Here is a 17,827-nt window from a genome sequence, read left to right as displayed (position 1 = left end):
GAGAGGAGAGAGGAGAGAGGAGAGAGGAGAGAGAGAGAGAGAGAGAGAGAGAGAGAGAGAGAGAGAGAGAGAGAGAGAGAAAATGTTGAATGAAATGGTTTTGTATAAAAATGTCCTTTTTCCTATCTCCCTAAAGCAGCTGAGGAGTTAAAACACTATTCTGACATAGTAAACCACAGCCTGGGCTTCTCCAGAGCCATCTACATGTACATTCTTATTTTAAAATGAGTTCTCTTACTTAGCTGCTTTGTACAGTGCATGAATACAAGGAGGCAAATCCTAGTTCTATTTAATGACCACATAAACACAGTAGAAAAGGCTACAATGCCAAGGGTAACGGCTGCTTCTCAGTCACACTGCAGGCTCCTGGGGAGGGTCCAAGCTAACGTGGGGAATGGAGGAACCACTGCTGTTTATGTGTGAACTCAGCCTTTAATCTTCTTGCCATCCAAGATGTCAAATCATTTTAGCAAAACAGTCTGAACATTTTAACAGATCCTAAAGATATGTAATACGTTACACAATTTGTTTAACCTATTTTATACATGATATAAAATCCAAGTATGAAAGATTTTGATGTTCATCATGTAACAAATGTAAAATTTTACATAGTTTAATAATGTGCTTTTATTAGAAGGCCTTTTGTATAAGACTTGAAGTAATTTTTACATGTGCAGTAAAATAAGATGACAAACCTGATACAATGTACATAAATGAAACTTTTGAAACATAAGGTTAATTATAAATAAAAGAAATTTAAAAGTAAGCAGATCATTGTTTATACTTTAGAACAAAAAACCACATGACATATAACAGAAATTATGTAAGAATAACACTGATATTTTGTAATTGACATTTACCTAGGTACTCATAAAATTAAAAAAAAAGAACAACACAGTTCAACTTATTTTTTATGAACTTTCTCACCATCTTGAAAAAAAAGTCCTTATGCAAATCAAAAAACAGACAAAACTGGATTCTTTGTATTTGGTTCTAAAACTCTAAGTACTTTAGTTGCTAGTTACAACATATCAGTTAAAAAAGCAAACCAAACCACTTACTTGATTTGTCCCATGAGGCAGTGTGCTCAGAGACCCGAAGGCTGTCCTCTTCCAGAACTGCCCTCTGATCATGTGCTGTGCCTCTGGAGTGCCTGTGGAATAGTCGGCTAGCAAACCCCTCCAGTTTCTGGAGGGCGGTGGGTGTGCCTGTGTGCTGGCCACAGGACAGTTCTTTGTGAGCTGCCATTCGCGAGCATTTACACTTGAAAGTAACTGTAAATGTTTTCAGAAGGAGCTCAACTTCCTACCAAGAAGCTAAGAGCTACGCATGTGTTAAACTTCCTGTCTGCGGGGTTTACAAACCACTACTGCTGCTGTTTCCTGTTAATATAAAACAGCACATTACTGTGCCTTTCTTAGTGATATTCCTCATCTCTGCTAGAGATGCATACTTTAAAACTTGCAATATCTGCTAAAGGCTCTAGGTTTGAGTGCTCTGATATTAATATGCCTGAGAATGAGCACAGTAATTATAAAGGTTCCTATATAGAGAAGGATAAGAAGTATTTTTGAAAATGTGGAAAACTAGTTAAACATGTATTACAACCCCATGCAAATAACCAGAGGCCAAATATTAACATGCTAGAATTAGTTTACAAGAAGTCAGCTGACATACAGACTTTATGAATCTTTATAAGCAGTTAACTTTTCATGAAAATTAGTATGAAAAGATACCAATGTATAATGTTATAACTAAGAAAAAATCTAAACTAATTTCATAATTTCAAAGGACTCAAAGTTGCTAACTCACTGACTCAAGGTTAATACATACGGGAATTATAGAAACAGCATACCAGTACTTCCTATTAAATTTATTTATAGATATGTGCCTGTCTATAAATAGTACATTTCAAAACATTCTAACATTTGGAAAGAAATGATAAAAAAATCAGATTTAAATTATCAAATCATATGGTAACCATAAATTATAATTTTAGGCTATTAGCCACACCAAGAAACTTTCACTGAGAGAAAAGAGTCCCCATCACTTGGCTGATGAATGTTAAACTCTAACACAGAAGACTGCTGCTTCCTTCGGCTTCCAATGTAATGATCTCTGAGAAACATCACATACAATTAAAAAAAAAAGTCATGTCTTGTTTGCAAGATAAAGGTGGCATTTAAGAAGGATTTTGAGTGTTTTCCTCTCTCTTAACATCATGTGTGTCAGAAATGTATAGTTTTTCTCTTTGGAAGTTCAAATAAAGGAAAAGAGGGAAAGGAAAGGGAAAGACTCTTAAAAAGTCTTTCTGAAATATATCTGAGCTCATATTTCCTGTTAACTATTGTAATGCAATAAATAACAACAAACATGTTAAATAAAACAAGCAGTAACACAGTCACACTAGGGCAGCACACATGCTCACAGGCAGGCCTGACAGGGAAACCCTGAGCACATGATTATATATATGCATATTATTACATATTATTTTAAGATCAATAAAGCATATAAGTATTACTTTTATCACTCCAAAGGTCTAACTAAAATCACCAAAATACTAGAAAACATTATTGCTAACAACAGGACTCTAACTGTAAATAAACTAGTAAACACTAAGTAATTTATACAGTTACTAGTAGAAGTGATGACTTTTCATAGTTTTCTACAATCAAAGTTTGTCTTCATTCTTTTCCATTCATTAAGTGCAAATGTAGATTTCCCAAAACACTCCTAAATTCATCTCTGCTACATGGGCCTCCCCAGATAAGACTCCCATGGTGATCTCTTACCAAACATAACTAAACATAGTATTTCAGCTATTAAGCTTTTCAACAGACATCTAGTCAGACTTATGTTTGAAGTTGCTTAAATACAGAAAGTCCCACATTCAAACAAGAACACTGGGATTCATTTAACTAAAGTACATAAGGTTTAAAATTATTATAGCAAAAAAGTAAACTTCACAAGCTGAGTATCTTGAAAATGCTATGTTTGATAGTTTTTGTTGTTGATAATAAAACTGGTTCCTTTTGTTCAAAAGACTTTGCAGGACATAGAATATTTAATTTTTAAAATATTTGTCTGTAGTAATGTGACCAGGAAGCTGTGGCTCTGGAGGTGCCAAAGAGACTTGATTTTTTATTTTAAAAGAACTCTGCTGGCATCTGCTGCCTGAAAGAAACAACTGCAGCTCCAACTAAACTGGAGTTACAAGAAACAGCAGCAGTCTTTGGAGGTAAACTTGTTCTGATTGCTAAGAGATGCAACACACACACACACACACACACACACACACACACACACACACGGTACACAGGCTTGCACACATATGCATATTTAATAGCAAATATTAGCAATATATTTGCTAAGTACTTTACATTATGTAAGATCTGCATTTGTGATATTAAGACTCATAAAGTCTTTACAAATCAATAGCAGCACCAGTGTTATGAGATTCCCACCACCCACCCCAATGCTATTTGGGGATTCGACGAGGGGTCTTGCACATTCTAAACAAGTACCGTACCAACTAAGATTTATTTTCAGATATTTCAAACACTGTATTTTGAGACAGAATTTGTTATGTTGCTCAGGCTGGCCTGAAATTTGAGATCCCCTTGTCTCAGAGTCCCTGAATACTTGGACTTGCAGACTATGGCACCATGCCTATCTGACCACGCCCACTTCAAGAGAAGGAAACAGTCCTTGGGCTGCATGAGCTGACTCTCCGGAAGCACCTTTCAAGTCAGTTTCAGTTTTTCATGGATGAGAAGGGAGGTGAAAGTGGTTGGGCATGATGGGCTGCTGGGTTTGCGACTCTGCCATGGTATGCTTTCCTTCAGATGGTCAGTCACCTTGGAGCCTTTCAGTTTCATGTCCGTATCTCTGTTTGCAAGCACACTGGGGCCTAGCAAAATTATGTACAGAAATCTGAAGGTTAAAGATGACATGGAATCAGATTTAGTATGTAATGACGTTGCCTTCACATGGAGGACAAATGACAGAAACAACCATGACCTTATTACTGAAATATGGCTTTACACAGTAAGTGAAATTTGTGTAGCACAGCACAGTGACTGGCATTTACCTACATAGTCTGAATAGCTCATGTGTTTATTAAGTATTCCATTGTGTAGATTTACAACAATGTACATTCATTAAACTTCATTTGCACCTACTGAAACTCAAGTGGCTGAATACGTGTCTGTCTACTTCTGGGTGCTAGTCTCTTATTTTATCAACTTGGGTCAAGTCCCTTCACATGTACCATACTGACTTGGAAGCTGCAGAATTGCCAGTCAACCTAAAATCTTACAGTGTAAATCTTCTAACTCCCATCCCATTACCTTTGTGCACTCTGTGTGTGTGTGTGTGTGTGTGTGTGTGTGTGTGTGTCTAAGTTAAGAGTTTTACCACTGTGAACAAACACCAGACCAAGGCGACTCTTATAAGGATAACATTTAATTGGGGCTAGCTTACAGGTTCAGAGGTTCAGTCCACTGTCAACAAGGGGGGAGCATGGCAGCACCCACGCAGGCATGGTGCAGGAGGAGCTGACAGTTCTACATCTTGTTCTGAAGGAACAGGAAAAGACAGGCTTCTAGGGAGCTAGGATGAGGGTCTTAAAGCACACACCCACAGTGACACACCCACTCCATCAGGGCCACACCTTCTCATAGTGCCAGCACCTGGGCCAAGAATATTCATACCATCAGATTCCACTCCATAGTCCACACTGGCTTCTTTAAATACATAAGTCTACGGGGGCCATACTGAGGCACAGTATAATAAAATAATACATTTAGTCCAACTTCCAAAGTCCCCATAGTCTATAGGAGTCTGAAAAATGTTAAAAGTCCAATGTTCAAAGTTTCTTCTGAGATTCATCCAATCACTTAACTGTAATCCCCAAGGCAAGACAGGAAGTCTACTGGGCAAACTCCAAACTCTGCATCTCCAAGTTTGATGGCAAAGTGGTCTTCAGATCTCCAACTCCTTTTCATCTTTGTTCACTGCAACAAACTTCTTTCTTGTGAGCTGGTTCCACTCCCTGACAGCAGCTTTCCTCAGCAGATAGCCTATGGCTCTGGCATCTTGAACATCTTGGTGTCTCCAAGGCAACTTCAACTGCACAGCTTCTTGTTCCAGTGTCTAGGATCCACACATGATCTCCTGGGATCCTCCAAAGGGCTTGGGTCACATCTCCAGCTCTGTCCTCCCTCTGTAGCACTCCGGGCTCTGGTTAACTCCACTCCACTGCTGCTGTTGTTCTTGGTGGTCATTCCATGGTACTGGCATCTCCAATATGCTGGGGTCTTCTGCTGCAACTAGGCCTCACCAATAGCCTCTCAGACTCTCTTCCTGGTGGCAAACCTCACCTTCTTTGCATGATCCCTTCAGACCTTGGCCGTCAACTGCAACTGAGGCTGCACCTTCACTTGTGGCCTTCTATGGCTTCTCACATCTGGATCAAAAACTCATGTCCTCTCTTGTTGAACGATATGCTGAAAGTCATAGGCATTCAATATGACAAGGAAGGTAAATGAATGGCATAAATCTTAGGGAAACACTGTTCAAAATGATTAAACCTATATATAAAATCCCAAGAAATGTACAAAAACAAAGGAAGGACTAGTAAGTTAGCATTTTAGCATGGCTGTGATGCTTGGTATATGCTTGGCCCAAGGAGTGACACTATTAGGAGGTGTGGCCTTGTTGGAGTAGATGTGTCACTGTGGATGTGGGCTTTAAGACCCTCATCCTAGCTGCCTGGAAGCCAGTTTTCTAGGAGCCTTCAGATGAAGATGTAGAACTCTCAACTCCTCCTGCACCATGCCTGCCTGGATGCTGCCATGCTCCCACCTTGATGATAATGGACTGAACCTCTGAACCTGTAAGCCAGCCCCAATTAAATGTCCTTATTAGAGTTGCCTTGGTCATGGTGTCTGTTCACAGCAGTAAAACCCTAAGACAGAAGTTGGTACCAGGGACTGGGGCATTGCTGTGATAGGCCTGACCTTGCTTTTGTTTGGAAGAATGTGGATTTGGGGACTTTGGGTTTAGGAAGCAATGGAATGCTTTATTTTTTTTTAAATAATTTATTTATTGTTTCTCAAATCGTAGTTCATTCACACAGGGGTTATAAACACAAAAAGGCAGGATGTGGGGAAGGGGATGACACTGGAGTGTGGGTGTTCAGATGGAATACAGATATCTTTCAGATCTGGGTATTGGCTGGGTGAAGGTTCAGGGGACAGGTCACTATGACTCTGCCTATGACTCACTTGTCCTTATCTAAGTTGGTATTGTCTGCCAAGGCTACCTATTTACAAGGTCTATGATTACTCGGGCTGGTAAATTTCCACAAAAGCTGCCTGTTTACAATAGCTTATAGCCATCTGTTTCAATGTTTTTTTTACAGAGACCCAAGACTTGGTGTTAGTATACATGTATGACAGGCCTATTGCTGATTTTAGGCCTATGGCTGATTTTAGGCCTTCAGTGTATAAACAGGGCTGCCCCTGACATCTCCTCCCTTCTCTAAGTATAGAAGGGCTGTGGCGATTCTAATCTTGCGAAGGCGGGGATAGAGGCCTGACCTCCAGTATTTGAAGGGGACCTTGTAATGGCTCTGGTCCCCCTGTCGTTGTCCAGTGAGGCATGAGGGCCATACCTGTCCCAATGTCTTTTTCCTGGAGAGGAGATATTTTTGACATCAACCCCTATGCAGTCAGGCTTGTCCCTCAGGGAACCCAGAGAGATATTTTTAACTTTTATTTATATTCCCTTGCAGTGCTTAGCCTCGCAGCCTAAGCAAGAGTTCAGATCGCCAGTCAGAGGGGGTTCTGGTTGGCCCCTCTCTGCTTGGTCTAGGGGTGGAAGTCCCCTCTTTTAGGTTGGGTGGTGATGGGTTTTGCGAGCATCCTGTATAATGGGCTGGAGAGATGGCTCAGCTGTTAAAGGCTAGGCTCACAACAAATGGAATGCTTTAAATGGAGCTTAATTGGCTATTCTAGGAGGAATATGGAAGACTTTGTTGCTGAAAGTGATTTAAACTATGGAAGCCTGGTTCTAGAAGATTCGGAGGAATTTTAATATATGGTCTAGAGGCTGTTTTTGTGGTATTTTGGTGATGAATGTGGCTGCTTTTTGCCCTTGTCTGAAAAGCCTACCTGAGTCTAAGGTAAAGAGATTTATGCTGATTGCATTGACAAAGGAAGTCTCAAAAAAGCCCAACAGAGACTTTGTTCTCTGGTTAAGTCTCATGAAGAGTGTTTTGAACAAGTGTAGCAAGCTTAGAAAGGAAAAATATAAAATATATGGTTCAAGTAATAATGAAAGGGCACCAGGAAATGAAAATGCAGCTAAATCTTGTATTCAAGTAGATAAAGAGATAAAGGGCGTGATGATCTCAGGACCAGCGTGTTTTCAGGTGAGCAAGAAAGAGTTTGGATTTTTAATCTGGAATGAACTACAATCCAGAAATGGAGAACACACTTGTGATCCAGATCTTGAAGCCAGAGGACACAGGGTTTTTATCTGGATCTTTAGGAAGTGGCCCAGGCATGGTGGTACATACTTTTAATTCCAAAAGTCAAAGTCAAGCAGATCTCTGAGTTCAAGGTCTGCCTGGGACAGAGGAAGTTTTAGATGAAAAAAAGCTTAAGTCCAGGCCTTTAATCCCAGCATTCCAGAGACAGAGCCATGTAGATTTCTGAGGTCAAGGTTAATCGACAGAGCAGGTTCCAAGACAACCAACCTTAGGCATTGATCTCTCTGTTGGAAAACAGAAAACTGGTAATAGAATAAGGGAAGGAGCAGGCATGTTCCAGACCCAGCAAGCAGCAGAACTCAGCAGTTTTGGCTGTGGGGCTTTGGATTTAGAGTCAAGAGACTGGGACAATTGATGCTCATTACCTGGAGCTAAGAAGTTAGTGGTGAGTAAGAAGAGACCAGCATCACGGAGGGGAATCTTCTAGGAAGTTTTTTCTGAGAGCACAAAGAAGCTGTGTTCCAGAAATAGCCGTGGTTGGACCTTGTGCTGCAGCTGGACTTGGTCATGTGTAAGAATCACCAGGTGACTTGAATGTATGGGACATGGAGAGCAGCTGAGGCTTGGCACTGTGAGAAGCCATGGAAGGCCACCAGTGAAGGTGCAGCCTCAGTTGCAGTTGACGGCCAAGGTCTGAAGGGATCATGCAAAGAAGGTGAAGTTTGCCACCAGGAAGAGAGTCTGAGAGGCTATTGGTGAGGCCTAGTTGCAGCAGAAGACCCCAGCATATTGGAGATGCCAGTACCATGGAATGACCACCAAGAACAACAGCAGCAGTGGAGTGGAGTTAACCAGAGCCCGGAGTGCTACAGAGGGAGGACAGAGCTGGAGATGTGACCCAAGCCCTTTGGAGGATCCCAGGAGATCATGTGTGGATCCTAGACACTGGAACAAGAAGCTGTGCAGTTGAAGTTGCCTTGGAGACACCAAGATGTTCAAGATGCCAGAGCCATAGGCTATCTGCTGAGGAAAGCTGCTGTCAGGGAGTGGAACCAGCTCACAAGAAAGAAGTTTGTTGCAGTGAACAAAGATGAAAAGGAGTTGGAGATCTGAAGACCACTTTGCCATCAAACTTGGAGATGCAGAGTTTGGAGTTTGCCCAGTAGACTTCCTGTCTTGCCTTGGGGATTACAGTTAAGTGATTGGATGAATCTCAGAAGAAACTTTGAACTGTAAGCCAGGCAAACACATATCCTTTAAAGTATATATACACACTTTATATTGGTTCTGTTTCTCTAGAGACCTCTAATGTAATAGTGTTATTAACTTCTATAGCCTGGATTTTGCTTAATTATTCGCTCTCTGTTTTCTTTTAAAATTAACCATCAATTCCAACATTAGGTTTCATCGTGGCATTTTCAAACAAACCTTGTGTTTGCTGACTTTCCTGTCTTCTTCTGCACCCTGACCCCATCTGGATCATTTGCTCCCTCATCTTCCCTGTGCTTTCATGACACGCCTGTTGTTCTTCACGCTCTCCACATCTCCCCAGCTCCTGCCCCTTCTAGTCCCGCAGCCTATGCCCACACTCACCCCCACTTACAAACACGTACAGATATTATAACCTAAGATCCGTACGAGAAAGAACAAACACATCACTTGATGTATGTTTATAGCTGCATATAGTTTTCTACATATCTCATTGTTTTGGAGCCAAAGTAAATTCCAATGTGCATTTATTCTCCTAAGGACCACTTTGTCTAGTCCCTGCCTTGTTTTTAGATATTTCTAAATTATTTTTTCTAGTTTTTTGAAGAATGCCATCTGGAACTTTGATGGGGATTGCATAGAATCAATTAGTATTTACCTCAAAAACATGACAAGAGGTTTGTTACCTAGGTACTTCTACATTCGTCAAAATGGGTTTAAGTGTAACAGTCTTTATATGGTTTATTCTCCCCCAGTTCTCCTGATTTTAAACAATCTTCTCCAAAATATTCAATGGACAAGAAAAAAAGCAGATTGCTAGATGTTGTACAGACCAGTTAAATTTTTCTTTTGTTCTCCTTATGTTTTAATGAATAGACTTGACATGCTAGAAATTAGTCACCTTTGAGAATGCACTAGTCCCATTTGTCTTGATACACAAAGCCAACAGTGAGCTCACATGCCCAGAGAAGATGACAAGAGAGCGCTCTCACTGCCTTCATCAGTTCTCTCATGCTGCTTTACTGTTTCTCCCTCCTGCCATTCAAAATCCCCCGGCAAGCAGTGCTTTTGGCAATGCAGATGATTTGCATTTTATAGACTTTTACATATCAGAATGTCTTTCATTACACTAAGATTTATTGTAAAACAGGTTGAGATATATGACATTGCATAAATCTTATCACATCTTGTTTTATGTGGTGGCTTTTTATAATTAGTCAATCAATAGTGACACAGGTTAACCAGTTCACTGATGTCACAGAATGTCCTTTTCTGCTCCAGGTTTCCACCCAAGATGCCACACTCCATTTAGTACCCATGCTTCTTTATGCTTCTCTTGGCTAAAACAATCTCTAGATTTTCCTCCTTTTCCCTCCTCTCACAAATTTAGGAAGCACTGGTAACTTATACTGTAAAAGATCCCTCAGCTAGAACTGGTGTTCTCAATCATCACTTCAGACTCTTTGACCATTTCATGTAGCTAGTACTGAGCGTTAGAATACTTCTGTCATGCTGGCTTTCCATACTACACTCTGTACGAGGAAGTCTCTATGCAGAACACACATAAGGAGCTATGCTCAACCTCTCTGAGGGCCAAGCACAATTTTTCTGTATGGGTAGTGTGGGTCTTTGCCCCGATTAAGGTACTAAGTCATCAGCTCATATATTTATACTTTGGGCTCTAATTCTGACACCATATTATTTATTCACATTCTGGCCACTGGAAGTTCTTCTGATTGCCTGTGTCCCTGTGATGTGCTTCACCATGTACATGCATGCTCAAGCAAGCATATGTCTAAACACATCCTCACTTTCTTTAGCAACCAGGTGCACCGCGCACTCATCTTGTATATTCCCTGCCCAAGTCTTAGATTCAGCACTTTCTCCAAGGCCCATGCTTCCCTTTTACTGAACAACAATATTTGAAATCAAGATCAGGGAAACAAACTGCATGGTATTGGTACAGAGACAGACAGGTCTATTAATGGAATAAAATTGAAGACCCAGAAATAAGTCCACAGACTTGATCTTCAACAAAGAAGCCAAAAACATATAATGGAAAAGGGAAGCATCTTATATAAATGTTTTTGCTCTAACTGGTAGTCTCTACATAGAAAAATGAAAATAGATCCATATTTGTCACATTACACAGAGCTCAAGTCCAAGTGGATCAAGGACATCAACATAAAACCAGATACACTGAATCTAATAGAAGAGAAAGTGGGAAAAACCCTCACACTCATTGGTACTGGGGGCAATTTCCTAAACAGAACTCCAATGGCTCACGCTCTAAGATCAAGAATTGAAAAATGGGAGCTCATGAAACTGAAAAGCTTCTGTAAGGCAAAAGACACAGTCAATAGGACAAATTAGCAACCTACAGATTGGGAAAAAAAATCTTTACCAACCCCATATCCAATAAAGGGTTGATATCCAAAATATATAAAGAACTCAAGAAGCTAACCTCCAAAAAATCCAAAGAACCCAATTTAAAAATGCTAAACAGAATTCTCAACTAAGGAATCTCAAATGGCTAAGAAGCACCTAAAGAAAGTTCAGCATCCTTAGTCATCAAAGAAATGCAAATCAAAACAACCCTGAGATTCCACCTCACACCAATCATAATGACTAAAATCAATAACTCAGGCAACAGTAGATGCTGCAGAGGATGTGGAGAAAGAGGAACTTTCCTCCACTGCTGATGGAATTACAATCACTCTGGAAATAAATCTGGCAGTTTCTCAGAAAACTGGAAATAGTTCTACTTGAAGACCCAGATATACCACTACTGGGCATATACCCAAAGGAAGCTCCAACATATAACAAGGACACATACTCCATTATGTTCATAGCAGCATTATTTGTAATAGTCAGAAGCTAGAAACAACCCAAATGTCCCTTGACAGAAGAATGAATATAGAAAATGTGGTACATTTACACAATGGAATACTATTAAAAATGATGACTTCAAAAATTTTGCAGGCAAGTAAGACTGAACTAGAAAATGTCATCCTGAGTGAGGTAACCCAGACCCAAGAGGGTACACACAGCATGTATTCACTGATAAGTGGATATGATTAGCCCAAGAGATCAGAATAGACACCATACAATTCAGAGACCATATGAAGCTTAAGAATGAAGGCCTAAGTATGGATGCTTCAATCCCACTTAGAATAATCACTGGAGGTATTCTTTCTGGAGACTGAAGTCATAGCCTCAAACTTGATAGAGTGAACTATCTGCTTACCCCCTTACATGCCTTATAGTGCATTTATTGGTCCTCAGTATAGCAAATATATTTTTGGCTACTTTAGGATATTGCATTTCACTATTTTCAATTTATCTATTTTAAATGAGCAAACAGTATTTTCAAAAGTCTCTTTCTCTCTCTCTCCTTCCCCCCCTCCATCCATCTATCTGTCCACCTACTTGCTAGGTATATACTCCAACCACAAAGCTAAGCCTCCAACTTTTCTTTCCAGAAATGTTTTTAGTAACTTGGAAATACTTTGGAAATGTGAAAACATATAAAGATGCCACAAAATCAGGGATAAAAAGCACTAGGATTTTCTGATTTTATTCTCATTTTATTTTAAAGTTCCAACAAGAAATTACCACATATAACATTAGTTTCTGCATTAGAATTTTGCACTGCCTTATCAACTTTCATTTCTATATTACTTTCCAAGTTATTTTTATTGGGACTGTGATAGATAATAAATTTGACAGTTTTAGTATCAGGTACCATTTGAAGGAACTTCAGACTTGTGGAGACGTAGTTCTCCGCGCATGTTGTGTGATAAACAGCCCCACAGTAGCCACACACACACTACTATGTATTCTCTTCCCGTAACATTTAGCACATCTTACAACTAAGAAACAGATGTTGGTCTGAGGCCTTGAAGCTCACAGTGAGAGTGAGATCACAGCTTAAGTGACTGATATCTGAAGTACCCCAGCTTCAAATAGAATCTGCTACCATGATATGAGTAATTAGATGACACTCAGTGCATAGCAGTATAAGAAATGGAGTCTACCAGAAGGTGGCAGAACAGGGCTGTGTAGAATTGAAATTCAAAACTACAAAATTCTTTTGTCACTTCTGTAGACTTGGACAACAGATTAAAAAATACAAATTCAGACCCTGATACAAAGATGAGCTAGGAATATACAAGAACATTATTTCACATACACAAATCAGGTTATAAAGCCCCCTAAAAGACCATCCTATCAGAAGACTAATCTCCATTTTCCTGCTCCCAGAAGCCTATTTATAAAACACTAAGAAAAATATGGTCCTACCCATCATTTGTATCATTCTAATATTGTATTTGAATCTACTAACAATTCCTTGGCGAATTGCTACAAATGTTATACAATTTAATGTATTTTATATTTTGTAAGGTTGGTAGCAGTTATCAGTAACAGCAAAGTGAAATTTTTTATAAAAGTTCATAATACTATTAAGAAAAGTTGTTTCTATATTAAGAGGATGTAATAAGGTTTACTATATTTTTCTTCAAATATCACTTGACTGTTTACAACAGATTTGTTCATCTTTGCTTTCCTGATTCCTACTACAGAGCCTAGAACACATAAACGCTAGAAGTTTTTGCTCAACTGAGTACAACATCAAGGTAAAAACTGAGACCGAAACCATTAAACAGATAACTAAGACACTAGCATGTTGTTCATGTTACATCTGAAAACAAAACAAACAAAACAAAACAAAACAAAGCAGGTGCTAACAGCTCTCAGGGAAGGAACCACATACAAACTGGTTGATTTTATACCTACATCTGCCAACAGCAGCAATTCACGTAAGCTGACCAGAATGAAGGGTCCAGGACAGAAGAGCTGATGGGGGCGGGTTTGAGGTAGGTCTATAGTAGTATTCAGTGGAGGCAAGTGCTTCACCAAGTCTCACATGAGGGTTCCAGAGAGCAGTGGTGGCTTCCAGAGCCAGGGTTGTTTTTAGGGGGTTCAGAGAATCAATCAGACTTAGGCACTACATGAAGGACAAAGCACCCTTTGCCTAAAGAGCTGGGAGGGAACTCGCCATGGCAGTCACAGGGAGATGCATTTGTGTGTCATGAGGAGTACAAAAGGTGAGGAAGGTTGCCAGAGGAAAGGCTGCCTCTGGAAAGAACACAGAAATATGGTGCAGAGCAGACTGGTACATATGAAATTTCAGGACTCATCTAATGCCTTGGGAGAGTCGAACACTGTATCAAAAGGAGCTGGATTTTAAAGAGTTTTCAGATACTATACAATACTCTAAGTATACAGATTACAACTACTGTCACTGTTAACCATACCTCCTCTCCTTCATACTGCATATTTTCTTAAGTGCAAGGGAAATAGCTAAGGCATTCTGGAGGGGAATGGAGATACCAAGAGGTCATTTTAACTATAATTAAGAAGATGCTTAGGAACTGCCGATGAAAATATTACATTACCAAGGCCTAATTTGAATGCATATGAATACAATTTACATGTCAAAATATTCAAATAACAGTTAAATTAAAAACACAATGAAATGTCAGATTATTAAAGATGAGTCACAGAACAATAAACCACCAATATTATTACACAGAAAAACAAATCATATAAAGTTTGTAGATCATTTCAAAGCATTAAGTAGGGAAAATTTCCAAACAGAACACTCACTTAGTTACATAATCAATATAAGAAAGCTAATATGAACGACGGAGGCAGGAGAACAGACTACCTCCTGAGCTCTATGATGAGAGCCTGCTGGGAAATGAAGAGCCAGCGAGATGCTCAGCAAGTACCAGCTCCTGCCATCAGTGCTCCGACATCTTAAAGCTCACACAGGAAAGAGACTTACCAAGGACCAGCAAACAGTGCTATTTTCTCCACTGTAAAACCACATTTGGGAACTGCTGAGTGGAGATGCTAACAGCAGACCTCACTACTCTATTTCACTAGTTATGAGTATAAATTCTAAGAATTACCATTCCTTCATGTACTGCAAGGGAAAAGTCTAGACAGTTAACTATGGTATGCTTTTTTAATTACAATTTTATAGTTATTTATGAAGAGAACTTTTTAGATTTTGATTTAACTTATATTGCTTTGAACAGATATAAAATTTAAAAACATTAAAAAAATACTAAAGAATTCCTCAAACCCATTTACATTCAGATACTAACTTGTGAACCAATCTGTGACTCAGTCATTACTGACTTTTTAAATCATTATTTATTTTCTTTTACAATATAAAAATAATATAGATATTCAATGCTGAGTTATTTCTTGCATGGCTTTATCATTTCCTACATTTTCTTCCAAACTGTGTCTATTGATTTCAGGATTTGTGTATATAACAATGACAAGTCTGTCATCACTGTCTAGTTGACCATAACTATGAAACCATAAAGTTTAGAAAACAGTCTAATATCAGATATCCAATGTTAAAAAATCAAGCATGTTAGAATCACTGAAATGTAACCCCATAGTTTATTCACTGAAAAGAAGACTGCTTTCTGCCATGAAATTCTGTTCTATAAAGGTCAGACCTTGGAAGAGATGGCTTCTATCATTATAACACACTTCTTGACATTATAATAAATTTCTTGAGAGTACCACCTGGGTGTTTTGGATGCCTCATTTCACTGAAATAATAGGCAAGAGAGGACTTTCTATCTTCAGGTGATTTGTCAGTGAGGCATTGTTTCCTGCCATAAGATGGAGACGTGGAGCGTGTTGCAGAGCCATGCAATCTTGTGTGTATCATCTGGTAATTTCAATACTGACAACAAAAACGATAGATGACTTCAGCAACCCAATACAATGATTCTTGATTTACAAAGGTTTAAATTATAAGGGTGCAAAAGTAACATACTCAGTAGAAACTGATATTTTAAGTTTTGAATTTTCATCTTTTCTCAGGCTGGCAATAAGCATTAAGATACTTCCTTGAGATGCCAGGCAGTGGCAGTAAGGGGCAGCTTCTAACCAACCTCGTGATACTCTTATATGCTGTACTATGAAGTGATCATGGTGCTCAACACATTCTTAATTAAAATATTTTAAGCTTAAGACGGGTTTATTAGGTAGTACTACTGAACTCTCAGTGGTGTAAGTGTCTGAACTACTACCATGAAAAAGCACCCAGTCTATCTTATACACTGTTGGTAGGAACATGGGATCAATATAAAGTTATAAATAGCAATTCCCAACAAGATGACTGACTATACTAGATACCTAGAAGTAGCACCTCCTGAGTTTTATGTATGCATGTATATGTGTGTGAAGTGGAAATTTAAGATTTCTTTAACAACTCAGTTATATCATGTGACATTTTCCTGGAAGCTGTCTTGTAAGAGGGCATGTGATGTTTTGCTGGACACAGACACTTGAGAGGACGTATGATGTTTAGAAAGAATATAAATGGAACACACAAACAGTGAGAGGATGCTCTTGCTTTGCTATGCTGTGTAATGCTTCACTGGTCTTAGCTGGTCTGAGCTGGTCTTTGTTGGTCTTCACTTCCTAGAAACACGCCAAAGAACTTCTTGTGGTATTCTGGCCACTTGCAATTAGGGGGAGCCTTGCTGTTTCTGCTGAATCCTGCTACTATTACTGATTCATGTTTGGTGTTTGCTATAGAATTGGACTGCTGGTATCCTGACAATGAAGAGTGGAATTGTCCTAAGGAACTATTTTTGAACAGGTCCACAACATCCCTTTCCCCTACACTTATGGTTGGTGGGTTAGAAGGAAAGTTGAGGTGTTTAAGAACCTTAAATAAAGTAGGTTTTGAAAAAAATCTAAGCCTACATTTGTGTGTTTATATAAACATCAAGGGTTTTTCTGCTTCCCTCAATAATTTTATGTAAGGTATGATTATGGAAGTTAACAATATTTAGCATCAGAACTGCAAGAAATCAAGGTGAGTATCACAAAGAAATGACTGGAGCAAATACCCAGAGACTGACAGAGGGACTGATGGTATCTGGGTGTCTCGTTTTGGTTCAAAGTTGTATTTTCATGTATATGAACAATGATAGCATTATCTGAGACGGAGCATATAGCGAATTCCCTTGCTGGGGACCAGCAGTAGAACGGTATACACAGGTAAAGAATAGAGCACGCTTGAAGGCACAAGGGGGCTCACCCCACATTCTTCCTTTCTGTGACAGTAGAGGAGGAAAGCTCTAAACCACACTCTGTGGACTCTCTATTGATGAGCTTTGACATATAAACCAAGCCCCCTACTATGACTGCTTCTATGCTGTCTGCAGCACATCTGTGGTAGGCAGCAGTGTTCAAGTTACTTCAGCCCCACCTTCAGAGTAACAGAAAAGGTTACATCAGTATTCTAAGACAGAGTTGACAGAGGCAGAGACAAAGAAAGACATAAGGATAATTACAGTATTTAAGATATTATTATGCCTAAAGTCAATCTTACTACTTTTGTTCTCAAATTACTTGAAAAATATTTTCTTTCTGGTTTTGCTTTTTCTTTGAGAGCAGATCTTATTATGTACCTAACTGGGCTTGACCCTGTGGTCCACTCATCTTTGCTCTCTGCAGAGACAGGGTCATAGGTGGTTCCCAGCAAAGGCTCCCTCCCTTTCTGTTTTAGTTCTTTAAGTTTCTACATCTTGAAATGAAAAACAAAGAAACAAATTCCAAAATACTCCAAAACCAAGAATAATTTATATTATCCTACTTTTATGTGTATTAACTATTCTGTTCAAGCTTACTTTTAAGAGCTACTCAGTTATGGTGATGCCAAGCCTATGTTGCTCTTTAAAGAAATGAGTACTATGGATGGTCTGAACAACTTTTAATCATAAATCATGAAGTGACGAAGGAAAAAAAAGAGGATAACAAGGGTGTCAAAAATACTTACAAACCAGTTCAAGTATTACAAACCTCTCAAGATCTCCAACATGACATCCGTATCAATAAAACACAATGATCCCTAAGATCTGTGTCCAGCGGAGTCCTGGATCTTCCCACTGTAGTCACTGTCAGTATCTTTTGGTGCTCAGTGACCTTGACAGACAGGAAACCTTAGGGATGACTGTATGTTATCCAATTGTATCCTCAGCATCCAATTAATGGCAAGGACTAACCATGATAAAGAGC

The 17,827-nt window shown here is 39.2% G+C and overlaps 1 protein-coding gene across 4 annotated transcripts in view; it reads right to left on the bottom strand.

Annotated features, from left to right (window-relative positions):
* The window catches only part of Prkacb (protein kinase cAMP-activated catalytic subunit beta), an 87,453-nt gene that overhangs the window by 53,645 nt on the left and 15,981 nt on the right, over nucleotides 1-17,827 (bottom strand). Inside the window, exon 1 of one of the 4 annotated variants that reach the window (XM_028788119.1) lies at nucleotides 1,062-1,356. The exons of the other annotated variants lie outside the window; for them this stretch is intronic. Within the exon in view, the coding sequence (XP_028643952.1) occupies nucleotides 1,062-1,248 (187 nt within the window). The 5' untranslated portion in view covers nucleotides 1,249-1,356. Of the gene's footprint in view, nucleotides 1-1,061; nucleotides 1,357-17,827 lie in introns of those variants that run through there. 4 annotated transcript variants of the gene reach the window in all.

This window comes from Grammomys surdaster, unplaced genomic scaffold (genome assembly GCF_004785775.1).
Source record: "Grammomys surdaster isolate TR1022 unplaced genomic scaffold, NIH_TR_1.0 125701, whole genome shotgun sequence".
In the NCBI taxonomy this organism is placed as follows: Eukaryota; Metazoa; Chordata; class Mammalia; order Rodentia; family Muridae; genus Grammomys; species Grammomys surdaster.
The sequence above is the reverse complement of the archived record's forward strand: the minus strand, read 5'-3'. Positions and strand labels throughout refer to the sequence as shown.